The 17,748-nt window shown below is 40.2% G+C and overlaps 1 protein-coding gene across 1 annotated transcript in view; it reads right to left on the bottom strand.

Moving 5' to 3' along the window:
* Positions 1–17,748, bottom strand: part of GPATCH1 (G-patch domain containing 1) — a 780,183-nt gene that overhangs the window by 21,794 nt on the left and 740,641 nt on the right. The window contains exon 17 of the mRNA XM_044081593.1: positions 7,823–7,972. Within this exon, the coding sequence (XP_043937528.1) occupies positions 7,823–7,972 (150 nt within the window). The remainder of the gene's footprint in view (positions 1–7,822; positions 7,973–17,748) is intronic.

Here is a 17,748-nt window from a genome sequence, read left to right on the forward strand (position 1 = left end):
CAAAAACGTATGCAATGACCTATCCATTTGGAAATGGTTTGCTTGGATATAGCCTTCCCTTGAGAAGCTGTGGCATAGGATACAAAGAGCTGGTCAGATTTTCTGAAAGCCTTAGTTTTGTCCAAGTAGTAACGAAGTTGCCTGTGAATGTCCAAGGAATGCAGGAGTCTCTCACCTTTGTTCTGTGGATTTGGGAAGAAGGTGGGTAAGTGGATGGTTTGATTTAAAGCCACACTGGAAACCACCTTAGGCATAAAGGAAGGATTAGTTCGTAGAGAAACTCTGTCTTGATGAAAAATGAGGAAAGGTTCCACTGCCATTAGTGGCTGTAGCTCTGAGACTCTTTTAGCTGAAGTTATTTCTAGCAGCAGGGCAGTCTTCCATGATAGGAAATGAAGATCTGCAGAGAAAGCTGGTTGAAAGGGAGGTAGCGTTAGTTTTTCCAGAACAAAATTGAGGTCCCATGTTGGTGTAGGTGCTCTCCTGGGTGGTCTAATGTTTTTTGCCCCTCTGAGGAACTGCCTTAGAAGTGGATGAGAAAATAAGGGTGGATCCGTGTTGTAGTGGACCGAAACAGCTGAAGCATGGATTTTAATGGAAGAGAAAGAAAGTCATTTGTGCAACATCTCAGTTAAATACTGTAGAATGTGAGGCATGTGAGGCTGAATTGTGTCTTGGCCTTTAGATTGGTTCCAGGCACAAAACCTTTTCCATTTGTCCGAATAAGCCTTCCTGGTGCTTGGTCTCCTAGCTTCCAGAATAACATCCATAACTGCTTGGGAAAGAGGGGCTGGCTGGATGCTTAGATGATTTGCCATGCAGCCAGATTTAAGGTTTTGAGCTGGCTGTGAAGAATCTGATTGTTTTGTTGTGTGAGTAAATGGGAAATTTGTGGTAATATCCATGGTGGGCCATGGGCCATATTCCTCAATAGCGAGTACCAGTGCTGGCGTGGCCAGTCTGGGGCTATGAGAATCAGTCGTGGTCTCTCCTTTTTGACTTTCAGAAGTACCTTTGTGAGGAGAGGCAATGGAGGGAAGGCATATACTGTCTGGTTTTTGCAACTGAAAGAGAGTGCGTCCACTTTCCACGTTTGATGGTGAAGTGCCCTTGTACAAAATTTTGTTAGTTGATAGTTTTGAGGGCTGGCAAACAGGTCTATGTCTGGAAGGCCCCATTTTTGAGTTATCATTGTAAATACTTGTAGATCTAGTTTCCACTCGTGGGGATCCATGATGTTTCTGCTGAAGTCGTCTGCCAATGTATTCTTCTGTCCTGGCAGGAATTGAGCTTGTAACTGAACTTGGTAAGCCAGAGCTGTGTTCCATAAGGTCATTGCTTGCCTGCACAGAGGGTAGGAGTGAGTACCCCCTTGTCTGTTTATGTACCACATTACTGTGGTGTTTTCCGTCTTTATTGTCAGTTGTCCTGGATGTAACAGATCCTTGAAGGCTGTCAGAGCTTTCTGTACAGCTAGCATCTCTTTTTGATTGATGTGCAGATTCCTTTGATCTGCAGTCCATACGCCTTGAACGCACTGTCCTGCCATGTGAGCCCCCCAGGCGTAGTCTGGTGCATCTGTTGTGATAGTTTGCCTGGCTGGGGGCAAGGTGAAAGGCTGACCCTTGTTGAGGTGACATGCCTGTGACCAACATAAAAACTCCTGTTGTAGGCAGGGAATGAGATATATCATTGTGTCCAAGCTGTGGCTGTGTTGAGACCATACGCTTTTTAGGTACCACTGTAATTTCCTCATATGCAGCTTTGCAAATGGTATTAGTAGTATGCAAGATGCCCCAGCCCAAGGCCTGCAGAGTTTTTCTTGCAGTTAATTGGGCCTTTGTTGCCACTGTTTTGAAATATTGAGTCAGTTGTAGTTGTTTGTCTGGCGTTAGATAAGCCTTCTGGGCCGTTGTATTCAAGCTGGCACCCAAGAATGTCATATTTTGTGAGGGTACTAGTTTTGACTTCTTTTCGTTTACTGTGTACCCCAGGCAATTTAGTAGATGTTTCACAAAAGCCAGATGATGTAATAGAATGTCCTTGCTTTCTGCTTGGATGAGGCAGTCGTCCAGGTATGGGTATATTTGAATTCCTCTTTGTCTGCAGTATGCAATTACTGGTTCCAGGCATTTTGTGAAGACTCTGAGCGCAGTAGATAAGCCAAAGGGCAGTGCAGAGAATTGGTAATGGGTTGAACCTGCAATGAAATGGAGGTATCTTATGCAACTTTGTCTGATAGGGACATGCAGGTATGCCTCCTTGAGGTCCAACGTTACTAGCCATGCTTCCTTGCCCAACATGGGAAGAAGCTGCTGTAGTGTTAGCATCTTGAATTTGGGTACTTGTAAGTAAGTGTTTAGAATTGAAAGGTCCAGAATTGGTCTCCAGGCATTGTCCTTTCTGGGCACTAGAAAGAGTCTTGAATAAAATCCTTAACCTTGCTCTCGAGTAGGTACCAGTTGAATGGCTCTCATGTCCATGAGAGCTGTAATTTGTTTTTGTGCCTCTGCCCATTGATTTTGTGGCAGGTTTGGCATTCCTCTTTTCATTGGCAAGGTGTGAAAATGGAATTTGTATCCTCGTAAAATTATGTCTAGGACCCATTTGTCCTTTGTGACAATGTGCCAGTTGTCTGAAAAAAGTGCGAGTTTTCCTCCCAAGGGGGCTGCCAAGAGAGTGTTGCTTGGCCAGATGAGGTGCAAGTCATTGAGTTTGCCTTCTGGTAGATTGTGACCTGTCGTCTCGTCCCTTCTGTGTTGCAGTGCCCCATTGGCGAGGTTTGTACTGGGCTTGTGGTTGTCCTCTGCCCCTTGGATGCCTGTATTTACCCCTCTGTGGTCTGTCTGTAGCTGGAAAGGATCAATTTTTTGTTGGCCAGTTTCTGCTGAAGTGAGGGGGCTGTACCTGTAGGAAATCTTTGACTGTCTGCATAGATTTTGCCTTATCCTCCATTTTCTTTAAGACTTCTTCTGCTTTAACTCCAAAAAGAACATCCTGCTGTAAGGGAGCATCTAGAAGTTTTGCTTTAACATGATCAGGAAGAGTTTTGTTCCTCTAACCAAGCATGCCTACATATAACAGACCCAGTGACAGCTGCTCTGCAGGAGGCCTCCAAAGAATCAAACCCACATTGTAAGGTATGTTTGCCCACCTGTTCAGTGGCATGCAACAGATCCTGCATTTCTTTCAATTCAGATTGTTGAGGGAGAGTGGTCATTTTTTGCTTTAACTGAGAGATTAGAAATTGCTGATACTTAAGCATGTGAAATTGGCAATTTAGTGCCCTCATAGCTAGAGTGGCTGAGGTATAAACTTTTTCCCCCACCTGTCTAGTGCTCTGGAATCCCTCTCAGAAGGTACAGGATTTTTAGCCATAGAAGCCTTAGCCCCCTTGGGACCCTGGGAGATTGTCTCTGGGTCAGCAACAGGGCTTTTGTAAAGAAATTTGTGGGAATCAGGCACTCTATAATATCTGTCAGGCTTAGCCGGAGCAGGAGGTAGAGAACCAGGGCTGAAACTGGATTCTAAGTAAACATCATCCGCAATGTCTAAAACTGGTGGGATGGCAAGTGGTCTGTGTTGGGGGAGTAAAAGAAACTCTCTGAGCTTTTTCTACGAGTCAGAGTAGTCCTGACCTTCCCAGTGAAAATGTTCGCTCATAGTGTGTAAAGTTTCCCCAAAGGTGTAGTCTTCAGGAGGAGAAGCTGAGGGAATGGAATCCTCAGCATCAGAATCTTCATAAGGGGAGAAGGAGTAATCTTGGTCCGCAGAGGAGTCTGAAGAAATGGACACTTATTCAGAGGATGCATAATCTTCCTCTTGTCTAGGCCTTTTGTCAGGAGGGGGCTGGGAACCCCTGATCAAAGTGATCAAATCTTCAGCCATTTTTGAGCGTCTGTTTCTTAGGCATGGGGCCTTGAACAGGGGACTGAAGTGCAGTCTTTTTAGATTTAATAGGAGTCTTCATTTTAGAATACGATTTAATGGTGAACGTCGTCGGTCTGAAAACACCTTCAGAAATTGATGGCGTTTCTGCAGCACCGACATCTTTTTCAGCAATGTCGTCGGTAGGGCCTGACTAAATGGCTGCGTCGGCCTGATACAATCTGTCAAAATTTCTGAAGCGGTCTCGGGTTCCAGATCTGCGGTAGTCAGGGGCTGCGTCGGGGCCTCACTAAGGACCGGAGAACCGGAGACCGGACCAGCCGAGGCCTCGGAATCTGGCTTAGGCCTGGGCTGTCTGTCCTTATCCTTGCATTTTTTGTGCACGCCGGTAGTCGTTTGCTCCGACGGCATGGTGTAGTTAAATTTCCTACCGAAGTAGTGTCGTGCGAAATCAAAGCATCTTTTAATAGCACGCTTATTAAACCTAGCACAAAAACGACAACTAGTGACGTTGTGGTCTGGGCCTAGGCAAGGTATGCAAAAAGAATGAAAATCCTTATGAGGTATTTGCTTCCCACAAGAAATACAATTGTTAACTTTTTCTGACATCGGTCTGAGGCAAGAAAAGTTTCCCCAACGGGGTACTTAGCTTTAAGACTTCGGTCTGAAATTCGAATTCGAAAATCTCAGTAGTCGGCCGACCAGCACTTGCGAACTGCTTCTGCTTCGGGCACCGCTCGGCAAGAAAGACTGGAGAAAATGGCGTTGGTGGCATTATATATACCCCTGGTGCATTGACGTCAGGGAAGAAGCAACAGCAACCGACGCCGGACCAAGACTTTGGAATTCCAGCTGACTGCAGGACCGCCTGACGACAGGATAACCCAAGTGTGATGACTGCAGCAGGGTAACACGATGAACATCCTATGATAGATCTCCTCCCTAACTAAAATTTGAAGAATCACCTACTGTCCCTCAGAGATTACCAGTCGGGGTTCCCCCTTCCCAGCTAAAACAGATACTGGATCAGCCACAGTAGACATGCGAATGGGCTGTCCCATATTGGCCTCCAGTGGGGTCATGACAGTGGTGAAAGCCCTTGGCACCAGATGGTCAAGGACTCTTGAATGGACAAAGCAGACACCTCCATTTCGGGCTAGAGAGCCAAAGCCTTGAGCTTTGACTTCTTAAGTGACAGCTGGACATCAGGGCGGGAAGTCACAGATGACACTGTGCCACACACAAGCTCCTTAAGCCTTTCATTTTCCAAAGATATTTTCAAGGAATGCAGATGCTTCAGTAGGGAATTAGTTTCAAAGGACTGACAAATCACACACTCTATGGTTATGTTCAACACCAAGGCAAAACATATTTTGTGATGGAATTTGCCTCCCACAGTCATATTTCTGTCTCCTGGAAGACATGTACAAACCTAAGAGAAATATTAAGATGTACAAACCTAAGAGAAATATTAAGAAAAGAAAGGGTCCTCAATAGGGTACTTGTTTGCTCAATGACTAGGTAACTGTACTAGTTGCATGTCTCATAAGTCGAAGACAAAGTGAAGCAAAGTTGTATTTTTGGGATGGTGGCAACGAAGTTCTGAGGTAATTTTTTTGCACCTCCCACGTTTGCGCTTAGGTCATACATCAGATGTACAGTGCGGAAAAGGCATTCAGGCTTTGGTATGCTGACCAGATTTATGGTTATTCTTGGCAGGGTATCCCAGCATTTAGTAATATCGCAACAGTCATCTTGAAAGGGCATCTGGTGTTGTTATATCTCATGAAAAGAACAATTTCCTTGAATATTTATATTTGGCTTCTTAATGGTTCAGCACTGCAGAATTACATTTAAACAACGAATGCAATATGATGTAGTTTGATTCTCTTTATGACATCCAGTCAACTGTGACCAGTATTAAACTGTCAGTTGTCAACTGTATTAAAGGCCTGTGGGTATTGATGAGATAAGATATGCTTTAAAAATAATATTGATCTAGTTAGCAATAAGGACATAAGGATGGTGAGTGTGTTATAGAAGTATGAGCACAAGGTCTCCAATGTAAATATTTACATCACTTACATTAGACCCATCACTTAATAATTTCTCTTTCTGTCTTTATCCGGAGAATCTGTTGATCCTAGATATTGCCCACAGAAAACTTACTAAAAGGATTCCAGCTTTTATGGGCATGCCTGACCAAGATTAATTAAATTACTCAAACCTTTATTCAATCACTTGATATATTAAAGGCAGATCATACTTGACATATAGGGCATGAGACAACAAAGAGGTTAGACTTTTATTGGGCTTTGAATCTGTGGAAACTAGCAAGCTTGTATGGACTTCCAATATAACATATAAAATGTAAAGGTTTAACATGCACAGGAGACAAAGTTATTCCATATTTTAATTGGACATATATTGGAATAAACTTTTCATTTTCCATTACATTCTATTGTTATAACCATACTTAAGAATTCGCTTGACCTATGAGTTTGCCCTTTTGTCTTTACAAGTACTACTGGTATCTGTGTTATAAAACATGGCTAATCTGGCCCAAATGCAGAAAATTACAGAACTATGATATGGATGTGTGTGCGTGTGTATGTATGTATATATGTATGTGTGTGTGTATGTATATATATATATATATATATATATATATATATATATATATATATATATATATATATTACATTATAATTACATAGTCTGTCAATTTCATCCCGCAGTGCTGGGTTTGAGTTCCTCAACTTATTCACTCGACATGTGCAGAATGCTTGGAACTCTGTATTTATAATCTAGTTAAGTAACTTGCTCAAAGGAAATATAATGAAAAGCTATTTTACAGAGTAAAATGCCACTTTTTCACAGTCAAATGCAATTAACACCGCTGGTCAGAAATACAAGCTTTTAATGACATAGGTCTGATACAGAGCCCACAAAACTTGAAGAGATGTTAATGTGTTGAACAGTGGTTATATGGCATGCATGAAGCTATAAGGGAATCAGTTTATTCGTGTGCAAAACCTCGGACAAGTTAAAAAGCATAGTAACAGGAGTCAGTCTTGTTCAAAGGGATAAAACTATAACCAAGCTTTTTATCATCCTGTGTTCAAGTCCCACAATCTGCACCTCCACAATGTGGAACTATGAAAAAATAATTTATCCAGACAGTGCTCAGGAATTGCCTCTGAAAAGGACTTGAGCCTAGTGTGTTTACATGATTAGCAAGCTAAAAACAATTGTGTTGTTTTTAACCATGATATTCTTGCTGTCAAAAATGTAGGACAATCTGAATGGGGATAGTTGTGGAAGACAGAAATCTATATTGTGGCTGTGAATAATGTACAACTTTCAACTGTTTTTATGTTAAAGTCAACTGCAAACACTGGTACTGGCAGCATACGGAACATTGTTGTGCATAGTGCTATAAGGACATAAATGTATGTGCAGCTGGCAGCATTTTTGTATAAGTACTGGTTCTATGGAGAAGATGAGGATTTAAGAGGATGAGTTTATACATGTTGCCATGGAATTGTATCTTTCTGCTAATTCATTTGCAGTACAGGGTGCTCAAAGAACTTCTGAAGTGGAGTAAATGTGCAGATTCTGTAGTACCAACTGACTGGAGATGCTTTTGGTGGGGTTGCCAATTTAGCTGTCATGCTGGATGTGAAACTAATCGTACTAATTTTGGGTATATGGGGTGATGTCTCTGTATTTGGGTTCATGACAAGCACAATACATCTTTCCCATGCACAAGTATTTCATTTCCAGTAATAAATGCTACGTTAATACACACTGCAGTTTAAACCTTTTCAGAAATAATGAATGGATCAACACTTCACATCATCAGCTCTGCTTACAATACACGTTATTAAATAGTTACTAACAAGTTGTTTTCAAATGTTAATAAGGCACAAACCAGAAATAAAGCTTGGTGGTAGCTTCGGTCCAAACTGTTCGTCAGTGTCCACTTCCTTCATGACTTCCTTAACAGGCTCTTTCAAACGTCTCTCAGATGCTTGAACAGGAAAGACTGTTTTTTCCAGAGTCACCTGATGTTTTGGATGTTCTGAAGAGAAAAAAAAAAACGGTTACATTTTGAACATTTTGTCTACTTTCATTTACAAAAAACTATCAAGATAGGATTACAGTGCAACAATTTTTGTTTTTGCTCAGATCATCTGCCACCTTCCTTAGGTTCAAAAGTAGTTCTAGCCATGCAGTCCAGGAAACCATTAATGAGCCTAGCCCAAATTCTCAATTTCCACAAACCAGTGTCTGGTTAACTAACTTGCTGAAGGTCACAAATCTCTGGTTCGATTCTCAGCTGAGGGTGCCTTCTGTGTGGAGTCTGCATGTCCTCCCTGCATTCGTGTGGGTTTCCTCCGGGTACTCCAATTTCCTCCCACATTACAAAAACATGCTTCTGGAGCATTTCTCCCCAGGCCTCCGCTGAAAATTGGCTTTGTTCCAAGTCGGACTCTCCCAGTTAACAAATGTTAAATAAATAGATAAATTAAGGCTATGGGAATCAAAAATTGTACTACAGTAAGTAGTTTGTTAACATACGGCATTAATCCTCTTTGCCAAATGCCAGGCTACTTATTCCCTGAGCAGTTCATAATAAACTGAGTATCCAGGCTTCTTCTTTCGGCTTTTCCCAGTTAGGGGTCGCCACAGCGGATCATCTGTTCGCTTATGATTGGCAGTGGAGTTTTACGGTGTCGAGTTGCCAGCCTGGGACCCAACCTTCCACAGAAGGCACACACATGCACACATTCACACCTAGGGCTAATTTAGAGTGTCCAATCCACCTACTGCATGTCTATGGGATGTGGGAGGAAACCGGAGGAAACCCACGCGACCACAGGGAGAATATGCAGACTCCACATAGAAGGCACCCCAGCTGAGAATCAAACCAGAGAACCTCTTGCTGTGAGGCGGCAGTGCTAACCGCTGCACCACTGTGGCCGCCCAAAACTGAGTATCCAGAATGTGTTGCTAAAATAAAATTAGTGTTCGAATTACAACAGATCTGAAAATATACACAAATCAGTTTTTGCTTGTAAATTACTAAGAAATACAGGTTCATGCAGTTTCGTTTGTTGCTATGGAGATAGCTGTAACATAAAAAGAAGAGAACAATAGGACATTACTTGTAAATAAGCAACTTGTGCAAATAAAATTCAAAGGGGAACATCCACAACATCATCTGGTTCACATTAGAAAATTGCAGACTGAAAATGCATTAAACAGCAAAACTACATACATGTCTACCTTTTATCAGAGACTCAAACACTGCTGCCGAAGATGAAACCTAAGCTGCAGTAAACCAGTAGTCCGACTAAAATGAGAGAACCTAAATTTACACTACATAGGACACTGAAGGGTATTTGCGTATTAACGTAACCAGGTTGACGTACTTGGTAGAATAGCGTTTTTGTGTTAGTATGCATAATCTGAAGGATATAAAGTGTGGTATTCAACTGCTTGTCATTATTGAGTGTTCCACAGTGATATGTCAGAAAACCAAAAATGTTATGAGGAACTGAGCAAAAATATGATGCAGAAATCTGGACAGGTGAGATATGTGTTGACACCGACTTAGTGGAGTGTTTTAAAAAACACATTTCACCCTCTTGTATAGGTCTTACATGAACCCGATTTCCCTCACTATTTTTGCCCAGTTCCTCCTAAAAATTTGGATTTTCTGGTTAAGTCAAACAGGATAACACATAACGGTCAGTAATGCCAAAACGTTAAGAGTTCCACCTACTATTCGTTAGAAAATGCATGTTAGTGCACAATGTGTTGTTTTGTTAACATTTTAAGTCAATTAATGATGTGTCTTTGTTAATTACTTTTCACTTTCTCCCATATTCTTGAGCAAAGATGCTAAGAAGTATGTGGAAGGGCCATGCTATTACTCTTTTTAATGTGCAACAAAGGTTACATGGCAGCTGCCGTAGGTTTGGAACCATCGTTTCTAAAACTGAAAAGTTGAAATATACATGGAATTGTTTATTTCTGTATGTTGGTGGAGTTACTGCCATTTGGCAGAGCTCCATTTTTAGTAGACAACCTGGAGTCCAAAAGCAGCAGAGCTAAAGCTATGTGAGGCGACAGCTTTTCAACATGAAGTATTAGCTTAGAAAACCCATGTTTATTAATTTCCAGTAACCTACATCTGCAATCATTGTGATTACATCCTATCCAATAAAATTATATTTTGGTAAATGAATACCTATTTTGGAAATAGAAAAAAGTGGATCTCCTTACCGAAAAAAGAAACTGTATGGTCCAATATTTTCACAACCAAGTAGAAGCAGCCATGTAAAGTACGTCACCCTGGTTGAGTTAATACGCAAGTACCATACCCACTGAAGTTAAAGACAAACCAAAGTTTCTAGCAGTGGGTAAGGAAAATGCAATATTCTCCTTCCTGTTGATGGGGAAAAAGTTACTGCACAGTGGTAGTCTTAGCAGCCAGCCAGGAAGCAAGCACAGACAGCATGCCTTGCATGTATATCTGGTTGACACTGCTCTTTCAGGTTCTTGGACTAATCACTGCCTTGACAGATTACAGTTTTGTAACCTATGAAGACACTACAAGTGTTTTTTTTTTGTTGAATTTTTATATGTAGGATCTCACTAACATGGGGACATTAACTGTTAGAATTATCACTAGTTTTGACTGTTATCAGAAAACACTACTTTATTTTGGATCAATTATTAGGGGGGAAACCTTGAAAGAATGCATCAGTGTACAATTCTGACTGCTGCATATGCATACATGTTTTGTGTCTCATTGAATATGGAGGATGAATATTGTCATCTGTAGTTTATTTTGTTTAATCTTGCTACATTTATCAGTTGGTCCATTTTGGCCTGGACCATTCTCAGGCTTGGGGAAAGTTCCAGTGTATTAAAGAACACAATAAAAATCATATGCATACAGTAGAATACCAGCATCATAAATAAAGAAAATGAAAACTGCTACAGCAGTGCAGGCAACTCCAATGTTGATGTGGCATAAAAATTTACAATGGTAAAAGTTAAGCAGAGGGAGGATATAAGCAGAAGATGAGAAAATATTCATTGCATACATACATACATACAAATATTTAAAGCACAAGCATTACTGCTCTTCTAGTCTGCCAATAGGAAAGATTAACAGATATGACACACAGTGCACATAACTAATGTAGAAAAGGAAAGGAAAAGATGCCTGTACATCTTTCATACACAAAACAGTATGGCCATTGCAGAAAAGCCATGCAACTATTGAAGCTGCAGCTGGGGGTCTATATGACACTATCGAATGGACTAAATAGCGAATGCTACTTAGTCAATCCGATACTGTCGAAATGGCAAAATAGCGAAGTCATGGTACATCGAATTTTTTCCCAGGGAAATAATTAGGTGGGCCGTCTTCGGGACTTTGCCATTTCCTCCACAATGGTGCGATCTCGGAGTTGGTATATTTAAGTAGGGGGGTGTGGAGGGCGAAGCCCCCCACTTAAATTTGTTTATTTTATTTTTTTTTACGGACCAGCAAATTCTTTCCCTGGGAAAAAATTTGCTGTTCCGTTTGTTCGATATTTTGTTGTTTCGATATTATCGGAATGATGAAATAGCGTTTGCTATTTACATCGTACGATAATATGATATAGACGCACAGCTGGTGCTCAGTACATATATGATGAGCAACCCATCAAGAATAATTATTAATATAATGGAATTCAATGACACTTACATTGTTTAATGAGCCCATTATCTGTCACTGTTACAACACATAGTTCACTAACTGGAACTGCAGTGATATAATTTGACAATGCTATCACAAAGTTATAGAAAACATAGGTACAAAATGAGAGGCAAAGGAGAACTGGCATGTAGTAAAAGGTAGAGGTAAACACAGTTCAAAACTTCTATGTATTGTGCTGCCTACTTCAGTGTGCTGCTCATGCCATCTCAGTATGCAGTGGCACACAGCACAGTAACATAGAGAAACACAAGTGTGTGTGTGTGTGTGTGTGTGTGTGTGTGTGTGTGTGTGTGTGTGTGTGTGTGTGTGTGTGTGTGTGTGTGTATGTATATATATATATATATATATATATATATATATATATATATATAAATATATATATGCACAGTCTACGTCAAACATTTGAACTATATAAACTTTGAACCCTAAGACATAGTCAAAAACAGTTTGAATCAAAAAGATTCAAAAGCAAAATACCTAGAATCACAAAGATTCACATTATAACAAAAAGATGCTTTTTACAGTGGGACAAGCCCCACCCTGCAACTTAAATATACTAACTCTGATACTGCACTACAGTGGGGAAGGGAAATTCCCCAATCCCCTTCTGTAATGTGATCGTGCGCATCAGAACACCGTCAATGTTCAAAAAGTTAATTTTCAAACTCTTTAGCCGATATTTCAAATGCTTGAACTCTTGAGAGTTTGTGTGCTTGAAAGTATCTCATATATTTGCATGTGTGTGTGTGTGTGTGTGCACGCGCTTGTATACACTAGACATAAAAAGTGTACACAGTCCTGTTAAAATGCCAGGTTTTTATGATAAAAAAAAAAAAAAAAAAAAAAAAAGAGACCACAATAAATCATTTCAAATCTTTTCCCACACACCCTCCCTACCTATATATACCAACTCTGACATAACACTACAGTGAAGAAAAGGGCAAATTCCCCATGTTGGCCAACTGCCTATATTCCCTGTGTAAAAATCTGTGATGTGAACGTTCAGTTAATTCAACTACTGGTGTTTTTGTCTTGCTCAACTAAATTTCTGGTAAGTGAAATTTTGGTTATGTGACAGGGACCCATATATGTGTGTGTGTGTGTGTGTGTGTGTGTGTGTGTATATATATATATATATATATATATATATATATATATATGTATATATATGTATATATATATATATATATATATATATATATATATATATATATATATATATATACATGTATATATATGTATATATGTATGTATGTATCATTCAGGAGAAGGGTACAAAAATTATTTTTTCAAACTACTATCCTGCCTAGCCTGCCGGAGGAGTGCGCGTGGCATCTGATATCCCTATCAGCCACCGTAACCAATTCCCAGCCCTAATTCTCCACTAAGTGAATGTGTGTTAACTGGAGCAGCTACTGAGCAGTCCATTTCAACAAAATACTCCAGCCTACAAAATTCCATCTATATAAAAATGCTAATAGTAGCATCTAATCTTTCCCTGTAAGCTCACCTGAAGGCAGGCGGCATGTATAATTTTATAGTTTCTCCCCTCTACTTCCCCCTACTTACAGCGATCCTTAATTATACTTTTCTATAAGTCTTATAATTCAACCAATATCCTCTCAGACTCCTTTCCAAACTTTGTTACTATCCCTGTGGGCCATCTGTGGGGTTTTTTTCACAATTTTCTAAGCTTGCCCTGCTCAGGGCTTTATTGTTTTGCCTGAAAAGCTGCTTCATTTTCTGGATCACAGTAAAGATCCAGACTACAGGGAGGCTTAAGTTGCTCAAATATAAATAGCTTTAACCAAGGTTATAAAGTACTGTAGGATAGGAAAGCAAACCATTACTTACAATATTAATCCTAGCAAAAGAACAAAACCTTGTAGCATACCTAACTTACACCTATGCTCAGGTCTAACTGATAGTTTTTTGAGGTCTTACCTGCCAGCTCGGTCGCTATAGCTATACCACTCTATATAGTAATAAACAGATCTCTGAAGGCTCAGTACCCCTGATTTGGAAAACTGCTTACATTACACCCCTTCATAAAGTGGGCAATTCTTATGACATATCAAACTACAGACCAATTGCAATCCTATCCCCACTTACTAAAATATTAGAAAAATGTATTCACCATCAATTAATGTCCCACCTTACTAATCAAGAACTCATACCTCAAACACAACACGGGTTTCGTCCAGGTCATAGCACAATCACAGCCCTGTTAGCATTCACAGATACCATAAACCACAACAGGAACAATGGTAAGCTTTCTTCAGCCCTTTTCTTAGACCTATCAAAGGCATTTGATATGGTTAACAATGAAAAACTCATCTCCCACCTTGTAAACCTAGGCTTAGACAACCTATCAGTCTCCCGGTTCAAAAACTACCTCAGCAATAGGCAACAGGCAGTACTATGGAACAATAACTTGTCTCCACTCTTACCTGTGACACTTGGGGTACCTCAGGGATCTATACTGGGCCGCTTGCTGTTCTCAATTTTTACAAATAATCTCCACTCAGCTGCAAACAGTTCAAGCCTTATCCAATATGCAGACGATTCAATTATAATATGCAGTGCCCCTCCCCTAGCAGATCTACACAAATAAACCCAGGATAATTTTCACTCAGTCGAAAGCTGGCTTACTGAGAATGGCTTGATACTTAACCCCAAAAAATCCAAGCTCCTACTATTTCATCCCTCACTAACTACTGTCACCTCCTTAACTATCCACTATAAAAACGGTACCCCTATTTCACCTGAATCCCATACAAAACTTCTAGTTATTACCATTGATAACAAGCTAAAATTTGATATACACAAAAATCTGGCTATTAAAAATACAAACAAAAAGCTAGGTAGTCTCTACAAACACAAATCCTTCCTGACCCATAATGCTAGATCCACAATTGCTCATACCCACCTTCTCTCAACACTACTGTATGCATCGCCAATCTATCCAAAACAGAAACCAATAAAATGACCACCAGCTATAATCAGATAGCCAAATTTGCTAATAACAGCTCCTTCAGAACCCATCACTGTCATAACCTAAAGAAATTGGGCTGGCTTGAACTACCAAATCTACTAATCTATAATTTGCTGATCATCACTCACAAGCTACTCTCCCAACTAAATATACCACCTTCATTAAGTAACATAATCCAACAGTACTCCTGTCCTAGACACCTCCGCTCCACAGACAAGCTACTGTTAACAATTACTAGAACACACAACCATGCTGGTGACTCCCTTTACTCTTCTTATGTGGCCAAAATCTGGAACTCCCTGCCTGCATCCATAACCCTGGAAACCTCCCTGCCTAAATTTTAAAAATCTATCAAAAGTCACCTAAGCAACAAATGTCTATGTCCCTGCTCCACACCAGACTAACCCTAGTACCATTCCTATACTAATGCAACTCTTGGCTTAAACAATAGTCTCGTATTTCACCTGCAAAAAACTGTACACCATAACAAAAGAATGACAGTAATTTTGTGTTAGTTTGCACAATTTATTGTTGTTTATAAACCTATTGATAACTGTATCTGTCTATGGCTTAACACTTATATGTGTTCTCAATTAGATACCATTAGTGGACCTAGTTGAAATATGTATCTAAGAATTGTCTTTATGTCTTGTAAATTTGTAAAATTTATTATTATTTATTTTACACTTGCTTACCGGGAAAGTCCGACTGGATATATGACCATTTTTAGCGGAGGCCCGGGGAGAAAAACTCCAGAAAGCAGAGTACAAATACATTAGGAACAATAGAAACATTTAGAGATAAGTATAATATGCACTTTTCAGTAGGGTGACAAACATAGATAGAACATAGTAGACAACATTAAAATCATGCTTCTTCAAAAATTTCCACAGCATTGGATATACCATGGAACAGAGTGAAGACACTCATTAAAAAGTGGAGAAAATATGTGACAACAGTGATGTTGCAAAAAACTGGATGTCCCTCCAAAATTGATGAAAAGACAAGATGAAAACTGGTCAGGGAGGCTGCCAAGAGACCTACAGCAACATTGAAGGAGCTGCAGGAATTTCTGGCAAGTACTGGTTGTGCACTACATGTGAGAACAATCTCCCGTATTCTCCATATGTCTGGACTATGGGGTAGGGTTGCAAGACGGAAGCCTTTTCTTACACAGAAAACATCCAGGCCTGGCTAAAATTTGCAAAACAATACATCAAGTCTCCCAAAGGGATGCGGGAAAATGTATTATGGTCTGATGAGACCAAGGCTGAACTTTTTGGCCACAATTTCAAAAGGTAAGTTTGGCACAAAAACAACACTTTGCATCACCAAATGAACACCATCCCCACGGTGAAGCATGGTGGTGGCAGTATCATGCTTTGGGGTTGCTTTTCTTCAGCTGGAACTGGGGCTTTAGTCAAGGTGGAGGGAATTATGAACAGTTCCAAATACCAGTCACTTTTGGCCCAAAACCTTCAGGTGTCTTCTAGAAAGCTGAAGATGAAGAGGAATTTCACCTTTCAACACAACAATGACCCCAAGCATACATCCAAATCAACAAAAGAATGGCTTCACCAGAAGAAAATTAAAGTTTTGGAATGGCCCAGCCAGAGCCCAGACCTAAATCCAACAGAAAATCTGTGGGGTGACCTGAAGAGGGCTGTGCACAAGAGATGCCCTCTCAATCTGACAGATATTCAGCACGTTTGGAAGGAAGAGTGGGCAAATACTGCCAAGTGAAGATGTGCCATGCTGATAGACTCCTGCCCAAGAAGACTGAATGCTGTAATTAAATCAAAAGGTGCTTCAACAAAGTATTAGTTTAAGAGTGTGCACACTTATGCAACCAGCTTATTGTAAATGTTTTATTTTTTATATTTTCCCCCTAACAGATTTGTTTTTCAATTAAATTGTACAGGTTATAGGTCACATTAAAGGTGGGAAACGTTTTATTGTGGTCTCATTTTTTATATCACAAAAACCTGGCATTTTAACAGGGGTGTACACTTTTTATATCCACTGTATATGCTAATGACATAATAATGGCTGTTTGGTACATCAGAAATATTACCCTGACTCCTGTATTCTTGATAGATCCTTGTCAAAAACCAGAAAAATCACTAGAAAGCCTGTGGATCTCTCAAGGAGTACTAGAAGGCTAATCTTGGATTTACTACAGAAAACATACCACCAGCACAACTGTGGCTATATTTCAGGATTGCGAGGCAACTTGACCAGGGCTGCAATACCAAGACTTTGAATTATAAGTAACCAGACTTTATTATGGATGTATTTGCATTTACCTTTAATTTTTAGGTGTTTTTAGGGGACCTGCTAAAGTTCAGGAAATTATTTGAGTCTCTTATGTCAGGGGGTAGAGAATTGCCAGATTCTGTGGTCTGAGACTGAGTTGTGGCTGTTGTGCTGGTGCTGAGCAAGTGAACTGTGGTTATGTATGCCATCTGAGGTTGTAGCATCTCTGCTTTATTGTAAATCTGCCATTATTAATATTTAGACCTACCCTCAACAACTTTCTTACAAGGTCTTAAAGTTATTTCCACCAATCATTACTAACTGAAAGCTGTTACTTTAAAAAGCCAAGTAAATGGCAGCTACCTATAGGCCCTGATAATGTGTGTGATTTTGTATTTAAATAGATAACAAGTCACTCATCATTAAAGAGATTGCTTCCCATTTTAAGTAGCACTGCAGATGTTCATCATGTTACACTGCTGCAGTCATTACACTTGGGTTATCCTGCCGTCAGGCGGTCCCGCAGTTGGCCAGAGTTCCAAAGTCTTGGTCCAGCGTCGGTTGCTGTCACCTCCTCCCTGACATCAGTGTGACAGGGGTATATAAGAAGCAGCCGACGCCATTTTCTTCAGTCTTTCTTGCCGCGCGGTGCCCGAAGCAGAAGCAGTTTGCAAGTGCCGATTGGCCGACTCCTGAGATTTTCCTTCCGAATCCAGAACTGAAGTCTTCTAAAAGAGCTAAGTACCCCATTGGGGAAACTTTTTCTTGCCTCAGACTGATGTCAGTAAAAGTTAATAACTGTATTTCTTGTGGGAAGCAAATACCT

Source organism: Protopterus annectens, chromosome 8.part1 (assembly GCF_019279795.1).
Source record: "Protopterus annectens isolate FY-2018-M chromosome 8.part1, PAN1.0, whole genome shotgun sequence".
Classification (NCBI taxonomy): Eukaryota; Metazoa; Chordata; order Ceratodontiformes; family Protopteridae; genus Protopterus; species Protopterus annectens.